This window comes from Alosa pseudoharengus, unplaced genomic scaffold, assembly GCF_046254945.1.
Source record: "Alosa pseudoharengus isolate Yale_2024_CS ecotype anadromous, Long Island Sound unplaced genomic scaffold, YU_APseudo_1.1 YU_APseudo_1.1_scf_22, whole genome shotgun sequence".
Lineage (NCBI taxonomy): Eukaryota > Metazoa > Chordata > Actinopteri > Clupeiformes > Clupeidae > Alosa > Alosa pseudoharengus.
The window spans coordinates 30,956,987-30,971,780 of record NW_027468680.1 but is presented as its reverse complement, the minus strand read 5'-3'; the positions used below and the strand labels follow the sequence as shown (position 1 = coordinate 30,971,780).

At 40.7% G+C, this 14,794-nt stretch overlaps 2 protein-coding genes across 8 annotated transcripts; one reads left to right on the top strand and one right to left on the bottom strand.

Moving 5' to 3' along the window:
• Window positions 1-922: 922 nt before the first annotated feature.
• On the bottom strand, window positions 923-8,946 carry slc25a29l (solute carrier family 25 member 29-like). 6 transcript variants are annotated; one of them, XM_076299696.1, is made up of 6 exons: window positions 8,640-8,945; window positions 7,225-7,268; window positions 6,130-6,167; window positions 5,587-5,779; window positions 5,206-5,289; window positions 923-3,329 (listed from the first exon to the last, which is right to left on the bottom strand). In XM_076299696.1, the coding sequence occupies exons 4-6, from the start codon at window positions 5,596-5,598 to the stop codon at window positions 2,571-2,573; spliced, it is 855 nt and encodes a 284-aa protein (XP_076155811.1). In that variant the 5' UTR covers window positions 5,599-5,779; window positions 6,130-6,167; window positions 7,225-7,268; window positions 8,640-8,945; the 3' UTR covers window positions 923-2,570. The 6 variants fall into 6 exon arrangements, with proteins under 6 accessions (XP_076155811.1, XP_076155812.1, XP_076155810.1 ...); XM_076299697.1 differs by having other exon boundaries at window positions 5,587-5,630; XM_076299695.1 differs by having other exon boundaries at window positions 6,130-7,268.
• Window positions 7,645-14,786, top strand: slc25a47b (solute carrier family 25 member 47b). 2 transcript variants are annotated; one of them, XM_076299700.1, is made up of 6 exons: window positions 7,645-7,718; window positions 10,165-10,208; window positions 10,292-10,363; window positions 10,444-10,626; window positions 10,888-11,152; window positions 11,579-14,784. In XM_076299700.1, exons 4-6 carry the CDS (start codon window positions 10,465-10,467, stop codon window positions 11,854-11,856), a joined length of 705 nt encoding a protein of 234 aa, XP_076155815.1. In that variant the 5' UTR covers window positions 7,645-7,718; window positions 10,165-10,208; window positions 10,292-10,363; window positions 10,444-10,464; the 3' UTR covers window positions 11,857-14,784. The 2 variants fall into 2 exon arrangements, with proteins under 2 accessions (XP_076155815.1, XP_076155814.1); XM_076299699.1 differs by lacking the exon at window positions 7,645-7,718 and adding an exon at window positions 9,539-9,914 and having other exon boundaries at window positions 11,579-14,786.
• The last annotated feature ends 8 nt before the right edge of the window (window positions 14,787-14,794 follow it).

The following is a 14,794-nucleotide window of genomic DNA, read 5'->3' as shown; positions in this document are numbered from 1 at the left end:
TATGCACTGTATGCAGTACCAAAAAAAAAAAACATTCTAGAACGTAGTGATTCCAAGATTACATCAACTTAATATAAGATTGCTTTAGATAGCATAAGACACCATAATTTCCCTTCGGGGATGAATCAAGTAATCTATCTATCTATCATAAGTGCATCTCTAAATTGTGCTGTTCCACTACAATTAAAGGCGCAGTCAGGGATTTTACACGATTTCAAGCCCATAACATTTATTGTCACATTCAGTAATAATTTCCTCACGACCGCTAGCTGCCCATTCTGTAATTACACTGTTAAAAAAAAGTCTCTGTAGGCAGCCCAGGCTCCGAAAACAAACGAAGTTGGAGCAGCCTTCCCCCAAACAAAAACAAAACCCTGCATGGGATTTCTCTGGGAATAATGAAAGTAGGGGTGAGTTACCTCTCTGGTGTGTTTAGTTTGGTCCTTGGTTAAAATATAATGTATGGAGTTTTTTGCACAAAAGTGTCTGCTAATGAATGTTAACAAACACAAACAAACGCGACTTCCTGTGAAATCCCTGACTGTGCCTTTAACAAAAATAGGTATGCAGACATGACGTCAACAAAAACCCTTAGACCACATGAGGGCGCTCTTTTACCACCAATACTATCTAGACATCATCAGCATCTCTGCTGCTGTTCTGCACAGGCAACTAAACACAATCAAGTTTACTGTGTAAAGGTTGCATTAAGGTACAATGTAACACAGTATTACCGTCAGAGGTCTCTACAGCTCTAACTGTTGGGGTGACAGAAAACATTCTTCATTTGTAATGGTAAATATCTATCTATCTATGAAGTGCCATTCCCCATTTAGTTTTTACTAGATTATAACTTTAGATATTTACACTAGTTCACTGGAAATGGCTGCATAACATACTTGTAATAACAGATCAATGAAAGTACATTTTTAATATGCTTTATTCAGCCTTTGTTTTACAACAGATTGGTATGATACAAGTGGACTACTAATGTATCAATGTTCAGGCCCCTAAGGCAGAAAAAAAGAATAAAGATCAAAAAGAATATATAGTTGCTTGCGGATTTGGCCTTCCTTGCAAATGTTCCTTTACACAGTCTTACCCCTGACCTTGATGTAACACATACAAAACCAAGTAGTGCTATATAAATAACTGTTTTATACAAACAATCTTCTTTCATCAAGAATTATTCATGTCAATTATGACCGCATCACAATAAATTAATGTGGAACAACCAAAATGTTCAAATACAAAAGAAATGTACTATTGTTTACACAATCGTGTGAGCAGCATTTGACTGTCAGATGGAAGTGTTGTTGGTTTAAGGTGCTGAATTGATTGTTTTAAGATTATTTTCATAAAACAAATGCAGAATGTTCTGAGCATGATGACGCCGTACAATTGTATTTACAGTAACTAATCAGTTTGACCTCAGTTTCTATGGTAACAGATCTTTGAATAATCTTGTAAAAGAGTCTGCAGTATTTTGCCATTCTAGTCAGTAATGCAGTTCATCACACTGGGCTAATTTCGTCAAACGTTCAATCTCTAAATTATCCACGCTTACCAAAACACTATGTATTTTGACGCACAATAACTTAAATGTTTGACATCAAGTGCTCCCTTGTGATTTCCAGTAATTGCACTACAGTGATTGACACATCTGAAAGTCAAAAATCATAGAAAAAAGTGCAGTTGTTGACTTCAAACAGCAGACCACACCCAACTGTGGAATGTGACAGCAAATTCCAGTGGGGGGAATTGAATTAGAAAGAAAGAAAAAACAGAGAGGGAACTTCTGGGCTATCAGGGTTAAGTCCAGAAAATTACTTAAAATCCTTAGGATTCCATAGTGAACAAGAAAAAAGGAAAGCTTTAGTTGTGTTCTCATGTGTGGAGGAAAGGCACCTACGCGCACATACTAAAGAGTTTACATGTTACTCTATGAAAATAAATGTTCTCATAAAACAAAAAACATGCAACAGTTATATATCTGACATTTGGAAATATCCAAATCACACACCTAGTAACTCATAAGAAATCCTTAAAAGAAGTGTTGTTTACTAAATATTCTAAAAATGTTCACAGATTAACACATGTTAAACATTTTCCATCATTCATTTCAATAATCCACTATCACATGAACCAAGGCCAGTGCCTCAGCCTACTTGTTGACTACATACATGTCCAATATGTACTTTACTCACTAAAGCCCAGTGGTGCTCCACTTGTTACTTCCCTTTCTCTTTCCTGTGATTTAAAGTGACTTCAAAACATTCTGTTGATCTTGTTGACAACCCACATAATACTGTAAATAAACCATTATAAAAGAAAACAAATGACAGGCTGAACTTAAAGATTGAATTAGGGAGGAAATAATAATAAAAAAGTAATTCTGAAATAAAAGAAAAAAGGGACACTTTTGTATTTACATGCAGACTTCACCTGCAGACATAAAAACATCCATGTAACCTCTCTAAGGTCCCCCATCTGTCCACCATCACTCAAGGACTGTAACACACTCTAGAGGGTGCTCTAGAGCACGCGCACACACACACTCACACATAGTCTCACAGGCTGGTGGGCTGAACCTGCTGTTGTTGAAGGGCCTGGGGCGGCACCTCACAGTTGGCGCCCCCATCGTCACGCATGTACATGAGAAACAGAGTCACAGTGGCAAAAGTGGCAGCGTTGACGGGGAAGGCGCGAAGCAGGGTGGAGGTGAGGCCCCGTGTGAACGCCCTCCAGCCCTCCCGCGCCCAGCTCTGGCGCACACAGTCCGCAATCCCGCTGTAGCGGTGCACACCACCCACGCCGTCGGCCTGCAGCCGGGACTTGATGACGTCCACAGGGTAGGTGGAGAGCCAGGAGAAGATGCCCGACATGCCGCCAGCGAATAGCAGCTTGGGGATCATGTAGCTGTCCTCAGGCTCACAGCCCAGGTGCCGTGTCATAGTGTCGTACGCCAAGAAGTAGAGCCCGAAGGCCGGCGTTTCGCGGATCACTGTCGTCAGCATACCCCGGTTGATCCCGCGAAAGCCTTCCTTCCGGTAGATGCGTACCAGGCAGTCCAGGGAGTTCTTGTAGAGTTTCCGTGCCGATTTCTTATTCTCGCCCGTGCCCTGTGTCTGCATGCGTGTCTTTGCCAGTTCCATGGGGCAACAGATCACGCACTGGATGGCCCCAGCCGCTGCACCTGCCAGGAACTGGTTGAGGGGTGTGTCGTGGCCCAGCCGGCGCATGGCGTTGCCCTGGACACCAAACACAATGGCGTTGATAAAGGCCAGCCCCATCATTGGTGAGCCGATCCCTTTGTACAGGCCAAAGACCTGTGAGGACACATAAACAATTAAAACAGGGACAACGGCTGAAGTCAACGGCAGCCCAATGCTGAGATTTGCATAATATTTAACTTTCTGAAGTAGTACAGTATATTTTCTACTTCTAAAACAAACCAAAAAGGACAGTTTCAGGGGACAGCCCTGGCTACAGTATCTTTGATGTGAAATACTGCAGAAGATACAGTGTTTCTGATATCCCTGCTGCCGTATTTAGCTTTTTACCACTGTAACTGATGACCCTGCTCACCGATATGTCACCCAACCTCTATGACTCTTACTGAAGCTTGTCTGAAAGTAGCACTGCGCTATGCAGACCCCTGTGTTGCCAAGCCAAGAGGTAATGGGACACCTCTGAATGGTGGTCCAACACCAGTGCACACCCAATGCGGTCAAATGTTAATGCAGAGTACAACGTGGTGTTCACCCTTTTGGATGAGAACATACCTCGTGCTCTGGCCAGTTTGTTCCTTGTGGGCTTAATGGCAGTCAGTGAACACAAAACATGCAGCAGTTGTGTAGCACAAAAATACTAAAACTACACTTCTGCTGCTAATAGTTAGCTAATTGCATTAGTTAAAGCAACACCAAAGAACTTTTCCTCTGTCAAACGCACTATTTGTTTATCCAGCACCGGCTTTGCAAATAACAATGTCCACAGACAAGGTAGAATATGTTGCATGATTTTATGAAAGTACGATGTATTGCGACTTCAGATGCAAGTCAAATTTGTAGTTTCTTATGTCTCATTCCATCGAACTACAGATCCTTTACCCGATCTGGCAAACTTACATAGTGCGGTTATAGCCGATAGAGGGCCGCGAAGCGAATGCAGAAGTGCCGTTCACCCTGTTACGAGTTGATGAACCACTGAAACGATTTTTTTAAGGTACAAAAAACTCTTTTGTGTTGCTTTAAAATTGCGATTTCGATTAAAAATCAATTAATTGTGCAGCCCTAAACAGAATATCCATAACTATTCATGCTATACCAACTGATATAAATAGCCTGTGTGAACCCAGATGAACCTGAACCTGCAGGTCCATCTGGAGACCCTCCATTTAAGATGATTTCAGAATCACCAAAATAACCCAGGAATCGCGTCATAACCGAATCACGCTTATCTGGCATGGGGCAGGCTTTACATGATGGCAGACAAAAGAGTACAGTTAGCAGTGCTGTTTAGCACAACTAATGGCTGCACTGATGTGAAACTATATGGACATGTATTTAATTTGGAATTGAATAAGCAACTGTATTTAAAACATTTGTTTACAAGAAAGATGTGTTTGCTGTACCTCTGAAAAGCTTTGTTAAGAGTTAAATGTACCAATTTAAGTTTCATTTCAGTGCTGGTTACATACATTGGAAACCGGAAGTTAATGAAAGGTCCCCAGGCCCATTCTCAATCTAAACTGTCTGATGGAGCGGATTAATCAATTTTGTATAAAATGACAGAAAATTGTGTAAAAATGTCAATAAGTGATTCTCAAAGCCCGACATGACATCCTCAAATGCCTTGTTTTGTCCGCATGCCAAATATATTCATTTTATTGTCATAGATCAGCAAGTAAAGCAGATAATTCAACTTTAAAAGGCTTTTCTGACAAATTAATTAATTTGGCAATTAAGTAGTCTACAAATTCAGTATCTGAATAAGCCCCAGGTGAAGCTAGAGACTGTAGCATTCTACAGCCCATTCGATGTTTTACATCACCATCAATGGAATATTCCATTTGTTCAAGGCTAATAAGCAATTTGGTCATCATCCTACACCCTATTCTTCTCATGAGGCAAGTGCATCAACAATTTAAGAGCTGCCTTTGTCCTTCAATCAGTTCGGGCATGATGTGAAAGTTCTACTCACCGTCTCTTGACGCACAATGGACTGGAAGCAGTGGTATGTTCCACGGTACAGAGGCTTGTCCACACTTTGAACCTGCAACCTGACCTATAATAATAAAACACACTCTTAGAATCTATGTCCAAGTTTATTTAACTTTAAATTAACTGTGGTGAATTATTAAATTTTATAGACAACATAACTCAAATGCAGTTTAGTATTTAAAACAGCCAGATAAGAACAGGCTTTCAGCAATGGGTAAAATGGGAGGGTACAGTTCTACTTCACCAAACATTGAGTTAAAGTAAAGAGAATATTTTTTTTTATTTCTCGCTGTTTAAGGTCACAAATCACAAATCTCAAAACACTGGGGGAAACAGAGGAATTGACCTTGACCGTACTTACTAGGTCACACATCCGTGCAGAGCTTGTATATCCCTCACCCTCATCTACAACAAACGACACTTGTGCTGTTAAATACTTCCCCCATAACAGGGGTCAGAGCATCGATGCAAATGCTGAAGATCAGGAGATCACGGAGCTTTGGCCCTTAGGGCCTCGGCCCTGTAATGCTTCTCCACATGCAGACCTTCCATGGCTAGGTACAGAAATTCATGTCAGAGAGAGACCTAAAACTATCACCACAGAAGAGTAACTGCCCAACTAACAAAGGAAAACTAAAAGTTTTTTTGAAGGGAGGGGGGAGAAATAATCTTAGTTACTTTCAGTATGCTTGAAATAAAAAGGTTGAGAAGAAAACCCGTTTTGAAAAATGTAAATTGAAAGTCACATACTTCAAAAAATAAAAACATTTAATTTGTGATTTTTGTCAAGAACTGAAAAGGTAAGGCAAATTTTGCACTGATATATTGTCACATTGGGAATCCCACAAAATCATGGGTCAAATCAAATAACCAAAAAAACAATAGTTATTCAAAATTAAATTACCAGGTATTTGGATGTGGCATCTTGTATACAGGGGGATCCTAGAGTCAACAGAACATATTCAAAAATACAGACTCCTAAAATATGTTCATTAAAATGCACAATACTATTAGAGCTTTCAGAACGCAATCATGGGAGCCTTCTATACTTCTCCACTGACTTGGAGCTGAGTGCTTCAGTAACATTGCTCTGAAAACCCATTGATTTTCCCTCAACCTATTATGATATTTTGGACTGGGTGCATTGGTGGTTTAATGCTGCAGCATGCAAAAACAAAGAGGTGTCAGAAAGACTGCAGCACAATAAAAGTTGGGTTATAATCAGGTCATGTAGTCAGGTGCACAACCTGCCCACAGCCTTGCAAGAGAAGCTGTGTGAATGCTAACGACTTCCACTGTCATGCAAGCTCCCAATGGCCATTTGCAACAGCTAGCCAACAAGCTGGAACCAAGTAAATAAAGGCATGTAGGCAAAGAGTGTGAGCAAGTTGTAGCAGAGGATGAGAGTAAAAAGTTTAGCATCACTGTACATGGTAGAGCTCCTTGTTCTTGCATTCTGCAGCTCTGATGTCATCAACATACCAAAGAAAAAATACATAACAGCAAGCAGGTCTTTGCATGCACTGCTCACAGGCTCTCTCTGAAATGGTCTAACATACCACCGACTGTAACGGCAAATGCCAGCCATAGGTTCAATGTAACCACAGAGGTGAAGTGCTAAACCACCCAGTGAAGGGGGCCCTTAGCTAGTTTCCCAGGAAACTACCACCCACAGAGTTGCTGCTGGCTCTTAAATGGGTCTGATCTGGCCATGATCTGGTCTAGATTCATGCCACATCAATGCCCAGATCCATTTGAGATGGCAGCAGAGATCACTGTGCAGTTTTTTTGTTTTGTCACTGACTAAAATAAGTAAAAAAAAAATAAAAAAAAACTATTGATAGGTAAAACAGTGCCAATGTTTGATAAACATGTGCATAATTATATCAGTTGCATTTTTGCTTTTGTATACACCAAAGGGACCAAAATCAGTCTCTCAACAAAATACATCACTGTGCATTGAAACATTAAAATGCTCAAATGAAACATGAAAACCCACCTTTACAGTATCAAATGGATGTCCCACCAACACACCAGCAGCACCTGAAAAAGAAAATTGCTCTGTTATTGCCAATGGGAATATCTGCACCTGGACAAACTTTAAAGCAAGGGGCCTAGGCCCAAGATAACAGGCAACCTTAGCCTACAGATGAATTTAGATATCAGTATCGGTCATATTATAACTGGTATGACCATAAACATTGACACTGTAATAATGTTATAATACCTATTAGCCTACTGACTCAAGAAAGATCAGATAGAATGTCTGAAGACTAAGCATACAGAATGTGTTGCAATATTGTTTGAAGAATGAGGCAAGTTTGAATACTGAACTACAGTAGCAGAGAGAAAGCAAATTGCCTGCCCCCCCCCCCCCAACCCCGTGTAGCCTCTACCTGCAGTGGAAGTCCTTGACCCTGCTAAATGAGAACTGCTGAAATGATCCCAGCTGCGTCACTAGAGGAATGTGGCAACCCCGAGAGGACTGATCAGGTGAGGTCAACCAACAAGTTCACTGTGAGCAAACTCTTTGCGCAATCTATATGTGTTTTTAGAAGGTATCTGAATCAAAGATTTACCAATGACATCATAGTAGAGAATAAAGTGCACCAAATCTTGCTATCTTACTTTATTCCTTTAAAAAAAGAGACATGGATCGGACAAGACACTGTACGCCGTGACTGTCTGCTAAAAACAAGATAAGGATGAGGAATTCCACAAATTGAGACTGAGATTACCGAGAAACTCTCTAGCAACGCAGCACTCTGGGCAAGAAACGATGCAAAGATAGCATTATTGGTAGTCTATGCTTGTGTCTGGGTTTTATTTTAGATTATGCATTTGAATGTCTGAAAGTGAATACGATATTTGCATGACAGATTGCCACAGAACGGGTTTTGAACCATCTCCCTATGTTCAATTAGCATCATAATATATTGCTGGGTGAAATGAGGCAGATTGATATGCCAGTAATTTTCCATTCCAACGTTATAAAGAAAAGTTTATTTAATTCCTATTACTTGTCCTCCAAATTGACGGACAAACAACTAACTACACACTAATAAACTATAATAGGTAGAATCACATATTTATGAAGCACAATCATTTCCAACGTCCACGTGGATAGTGATAATAATGACTCCTATCAACTAGCCTAGTGTTTGATAGCCTACAATCTAGATTTGCGCATCGATTCTATAATTTCATCGTAAATTACATATCACGTTAATGTTAATGGTCGAATGTGTTTGTTCAAGTTGAGAAATTAGCTCAACTTGCCATTTAGCAAATCTAGCTTCCTGAGTAAGGGGCAGGTGAAGCGCGATTTAGCCATTCATCTCAAACCGACTAATGTTAGATAGGTAGCCTAACTAAAAGGTAAAAAGGCTCAGTTAACATTAAAACTTAACTTACCCCCAATACAGCCTGCAACAAAGTCTAGAGCCATTCCTTCTTAGAATTAATAGTTTCTGAAGTTTTCGTCCGTCCAATCAAAGTTCTTCTCGAGGTTGATGAAACCCGACTCGTTGCTTCAAACTGGTTACTAGCTCAATTAGCTAGCAGTAAAATCACACTGTTGTGGCTCTTTTTGACTGTAGGGGCCTATATGACTCTGTATTTACTGTGCAAACCTGCAGTTCCAGTGCCCGTTGACAACCTAACCAACGTGTCCTGTGAGCTGGGCAGCCACAACCTAAAGTCTCTTGATCTATTTTGGTGACGAGACAAGCTTGCGGGAGGAGGCTACTTTTGCCTTTTTGAGGAAGCAAATTGTCCAATCGTTACTCTGTATCGGGGACAACTCCCTTGGCTAGTCAGCCATTCCCAATACTTTCACCGGCATCCGCGTAAATGAAATGTTACAATGTAACTGTCTATTCAATTGTTGACAATGGACTCTTTGCAAATGTAACTTTTTGAATATGACTAAAGTTATTCACTGCAAATCCAGATTACTCACATTATCAGCCCAGTCATCAAAATGACTAGACTCGGTTGACCAAAGCGTTTCGTTCTCTATTTAGTCATACCGTCATGCAAAAATACATGAGTTGGCGGTAGAGTAGGCTATAGAAACGTTTAATGGGCAATATTTTATGTAGTGAAGTTAAGACCGGGCATATAGGGCAACGATTTATTCAGGCAACCCAAAATGTTCTGTTTGCACTATACCAGGCTAGAATTCACCACGGTCCCGACTATTTTTTTTACAGTCCCAACAATTGATTCTTGACTGCTGCTGTCGTACTCTGGTCGTAAATCAAGGGAAAGTGTTGGCTAACAGTCCTATACTCCCATTGGCCAGCTGATGATTGCATTCGAGCCGCCGGTTATTGTTGAGTCAGGATAACCTGGGAAATCAACCTATTGAAATGCACACCAGTGATAAATGATATAGGCTAGGTGTAGGCCTACGTCAGTTTCATATTCAGAAGTCGTGTGGTAATTCTACTGTGGTCTAATACTCAAGAGCAGGCTTTCCAATGGTGAAATGACACAGCTAGCCATTTAGCCAATGCTACGCTAGGTCATAGGTTTTGCTGTTTTGTCAACGTTATCAAAGATAACTGTAGTGATATGATCAGTAACAGAATATCTACGCACCGACATATCTAGGAACATATAGAAACTGCATTGTTCTCAGACGGAGGATGCATTTGGCAGATTTCATTGCCGGCTCCGTTGGAGGTAACGTACTAATGCATTGTAGGCTACCCTATAGCCTAATGTTCAAACTTACATTGCATAGTTATAGCGTTGGTACAACATTTTTGAAGGTCACACGACTGCCGAAACATGCCTTTTAAGCGTCAAGCACTTGTCATGTTAGGACGATATATTTGTTTACTACCATACTGTAAATGTTTTGTATATTCCATATTCCTATGGTTTACTACATAAAAAAGCCATATTGGTTTACACAGTGTTTTCTATTTAGGGGCCTTTGGAGTAGCTGTGGGCTATCCATTGGATACGGTGAAGGTAGAGAGTACAACTCCATATGATTAAGTAAGTGTTTAGTTGAAATAATCAGGCTTGACCTTGATATACTGTTTGATTTGTAGGTGAGAGTGCAGACACAACAGAGATTCAAAGGTGTCTGGCATTGTATCCTGTCCACCTGTAAAGAAGAAGGGGTAGGTTCTTTGGGGTCATAAGTCATCTTGACATGCAATTTCCGTTGGCACCTTCTGACCCCAGCTCTTTGACCCAACAGATCAGGGGCTTTTACAAAGGCATGTCTATGCCTGTTACCACGGTGTCCGTGAGCTCCTCGGTGGTTTTTGGTGTCTACAGAAACGTTCTACAGTGCCTGTGTCAGCTGCGATATGGCAGTCAAGAGGCACCCCCGGCCAAACTCGACATCTTCCTGTCTGGGCTGGCCGGTGGCGTTGCTCAGGTAACGCTCCTGACAGGTTACTTGACTTTTTAACTTACACAGGTATTGCGGTGGTCGGAGAAAACAGGTAACATAATTGTCATCATGTCATGTTAAATGAACTCACTTGGCCAGACGGGAGATCCCCATTTGAATAATGGCTCCTGAAGATCTGCCCTGCCCTGTTATCTGTTTCACACTCGGCCAATGTAGTCCTAGACTGAAGATATGTCAAATTAATCCAGTTTTACAGAGTCTTTGGTAATAATTTGTCTTTTTTAGGTATCAGTGATGGCTCCAGCTGACATCGTAAAAGTACGACTTCAGTGTCAGACAGAACCATACAAGGTCACAGACAAACAGTACAAGCCCAAGTACCGTGGACCCATTCACTGCCTTTTCACCATTGCCCGTGAGGAAGGTGTATTGGGGCTCTACAAAGGAGCTGGAGCTCTGGCTCTACGTGATGGGCCTTCCTTCGCCACCTATTTCCTCACCTACAACACAATCTGTGGTTGGTTGACTCCTGAGAATCAGAGCCAACCAGGTGAGGCCACCCAGACTAAAGGGTCTTTCACACCAATAATGATTACGACTTAGAAAAGTGTCATTCTAGCTACCGTAATTTCCCTACTATTAGCCGAGGTTTGTACATTGGTTTTGGAAAATTTATTCAGCTCTGAGTTTAACACACGGGGGCAGTTAATATGGTATTAATATGGTTTTGCTTTTTTAACTAAAAAAAAAAAAGCAAAACGAATTATACACAATGCGGCTAATATGCAGGAAATTACTGTAATATGAATGACAACGCCCACACAAATAAAAAGCTAATAGCCAATCAAAATCTATACAATTTTAGCCAACACATTCATCAACACAAGGAGAGACTTTCCTTAGCATTGGTCCGTTTGAACACTTTTATTCTTATAGTCAGGGCTTGCCTGCAATGTGTTTTGTTTGTTTTTGTTAGAGTGGAAGGTGGTGCTGTTTGCTGGCGGGGTATCAGGGATGTGTGGCTGGTGCTTTGGGACCCCGATGGACGTGATCAAGGCTCGTCTGCAGATGGACGGCATGGGAGAGAGGAGATACAGAGGCTTTTTCCACTGCATCATGGTTAGCCTTCGTACCGAGGGACCAGGGGTCTTCTTCAAAGGCCTTGGGCTCAACTGTATACGTGCCTTCCCTGTGAACATGTCGGTGTTTGGTATGTATGAGCTGGTGGTGCACTTCTTACGCCCAGTCTCTTAAATTGGCAGCATCTTTAGGTGTAGTGTCAGGAAGTAATAGTCCACTAGGTATTTGGCTCTGCATATGCACTGCAGCAGATTACTAGCCAATTTTACTTTCAAGACTTCCTTCCTGCCTCGAAGAATGAACTGTTTGGCAATTCCAGGAAGGTGATACAAAATAATGGACCTGGACTACCTCTCACCTTTATGTGCCTATAGCAATAACAATAACTGTATGGGTAGTGGATATGGATGCACCGATATATATATCGGCCAATATTGGTATCTGCCAATATCAGCCTTGTAGACTGATATCAGCTATTGGCAAATTTAAATGACATTTACTTATTGCAGTGGCTGATGTTTATCTGTTATGTTGCATCAATTCTGCAGTAGGCAAATGTTATGCTAAGGCCTGAAAGACTTGAAAATGGTTGTTCTTTTTTTAAATACCGGTAAATATTTTTGTTTCCACTCTGCTGAAGGGTATAATTAACAACAAAAACTAAGTAAACAAAGAAAAAAATATCGGTATTGGATCTCGGGCAAATTGTTATTTTATACATCGGTATCAATATTGGCCCAGAATTTCACAGTTGGTGCATCCCTAGTAGTGGAGACTTTGCAGTGACTACCTCATCATACAATTTCAAATTTTTCTTTTTTTTTTTAATATATAGAAAAGAAAGTATTAATAAAGTTCTCATTTATTTAACATGATTTCATTCACTGTGAATGCTCTGACATATCATTGTATCATGTTTTATTAGTCTGCCTGCTGATGTTTGATGACCTCAGTGTGCTGTTATATCATTATCATTCATACTTGATGTACCCTCATCATTTCAAACTTGATTATTACAATATAATTACATATCTCATCATTCCTGTTCTTTGTAAATTGTGATGCAGAACTGTACTGTATATTCATACTGAACACTTAACAACATGAATCTATCTTGAACTGTACTTTAATTTAATTGCAGAATGGTCCACTATACTGCACCGCAATGGTTCTCAACTGGTATGCCGTGAGGCAACACAGATTCTTAAAGAAGCACTATGCAGGTCTGGTTATTCCTTCGCTGTTTCTGGGTTTTCGCTGGATTTGGGGGCGCATTTTTCACTACACAGCTCCCTCTGCAGCTTCGGTAGCAAGTGACTGCTATGCTAAATACGCCCCACTAACTAGCGAGCTAGCCATCAAGAAACCAAGCTAAACACATACAGGGCTCATAATAAAACGGTCGAGTAAACACATTGTTCAAGAGACTATCAAACCACATTACGAAGACAAATTTCACCAAGGGTAGGCTACTTACAATTTCAACAGCAACAAAGCCATGTTGGGGTCCATTTTGCAGTCTTCAGAGTCTCTCACTTGACGCCATTCCTCAAAAGCTCGCCCTATGTTCACTCGAAACTAAAATCTGACTGCATTTTCGAGGCGCGATTGGATACTTCCGCTGAGTCACATCCGGATTTACCCGGACCGGGTCCAGAAAGTTGCATATTCAGTTTTTCCGCGGAGAAGCTATAAGGGGAGACAAAGCACCCACCAAACGACCCAGAAAGTGTTGTAGAATCATCAGAACGACTCTGAACCTGCATAATTAAGGTCATTTTTGCTAAAATTGTTGCATAGTGCTTCTTTAATTTAAAACGGTTTTAGGCAGACAGACGTTTGTACGTTTTTAAAATCAGGTCTTTTGTACAAGGCCGTAATCATATTATACTTTGAGGGGTACATGCGGCCCCTCCCCATATTCAGCAATGCTCAAAATGTCCCCCCAGTATCAAGACATAAATTGTTATGGTACAGTTGTATTGCTCACTGTTAAAAATAACCACTTGTAATCACAAACTGGAAAATGGTATGGTAATTGGTTAAATGGTTTAGGGGCAGCCGTGGCCTACTGGTTAGGGCTTCGGGCTTGTAACCGAAGGGCTTGTAACTGAAGTGCCCTTGAGCAAGGCACCTAACCCCTCACTGCTTCCCGAGTGCCGCTGTAGCAAGGCAGCTCACTGCTCCGGGTTAGTGTGTGCTTTATCTCACTGTGTGCTCACTAATTCACAGATGGGGTAAAAGCAGAGACCAAATTCCTTGTATATGCAAGTATACTTGGCCTATAAACCTGATTTACGTTTTTACATTTACATTTTGCATAACTGACAGAGAAAAGGAGTGCAGAGGTGAGATGAGGTTAGTTAATGGAAGAAACCTGATTATAGAGAACTGCTGAGAAAACACTGGCTTGCCTTACACAGTAATCCTCTCTCGAGCCATCGTTTGTAGTAGTAGAATACCATGGAACAATGAAATGCCAATTTAAAAAAAAATAGATGTACAGATTGGTTAATATTTCCATTAAATTATGCACTGCCTCTGCCATTCACCAGTGCTCTTTATAAGTTGAACTAAGTGGTACATAATTATAATAGAATGGCAGGAGCTGATCTCTGTTTAATTTTATGATGAAAGCTATGTTGCAATGGCTAGATTTAGCAGAGTAAGGACTCTCTTTGGCACCACCCTTTCCCTTGATGAACAATAGAATAAAATCTGTCCCGACCCTGAATAATGTCGTAAACTGCCTCTCTCTTGTGCTCCGCTCATGAACACTTGTATGTATACAAAATATGGTTCCCGTAAGGTCTTGGTTTTATTCCATTTGAACTGTCATGGATCATTCTGTCATTTTATTAGGTTACACAGATTTCTCTTTGGGATTTCTTTCACCAGTGGATAAACTAGCTTTAAGAGGATGAAGTGATCTTGTTTGGACTGTTGGTGCCATATTTCCCCAACAAATCCACCTGTGTTTTTGGTCATTTTCCTTTTGTGAAGAGATATTTAAAGGATGTATGTAAAAGGGATTTACCAAATAAATATATAATTATGTTACATATTTTTAAAACATATTTCGAACTGTCAAATAAAAAGTAAAGGATGGACA

Coding starts and splice junctions, on each gene's coding strand:
- slc25a29l (XM_076299693.1), bottom strand. CDS start 8,673: ATGGCTCTAGACTTTGTTGCAGGCTGTATTGGGG. Junction 7,269..8,639: donor TGTTGCAGGCTGTATTGGGG/GTAAGTTAAGTT, acceptor TTTCTTTTTCAG/GTGCTGCTGGTGTGTTGGTG. Junction 5,290..7,224: donor ATCCATTTGATACTGTAAAG/GTGGGTTTTCAT, acceptor TTATTATTATAG/GTCAGGTTGCAGGTTCAAAG.
- slc25a47b (XM_076299699.1), top strand. CDS start 9,878: ATGCATTTGGCAGATTTCATTGCCGGCTCCGTTGGAG. Junction 10,364..10,443: donor CCACCTGTAAAGAAGAAGGG/GTAGGTTCTTTG, acceptor TTGACCCAACAG/ATCAGGGGCTTTTACAAAGG. Junction 11,153..11,578: donor TGAGAATCAGAGCCAACCAG/GTGAGGCCACCC, acceptor TGTTTTTGTTAG/AGTGGAAGGTGGTGCTGTTT.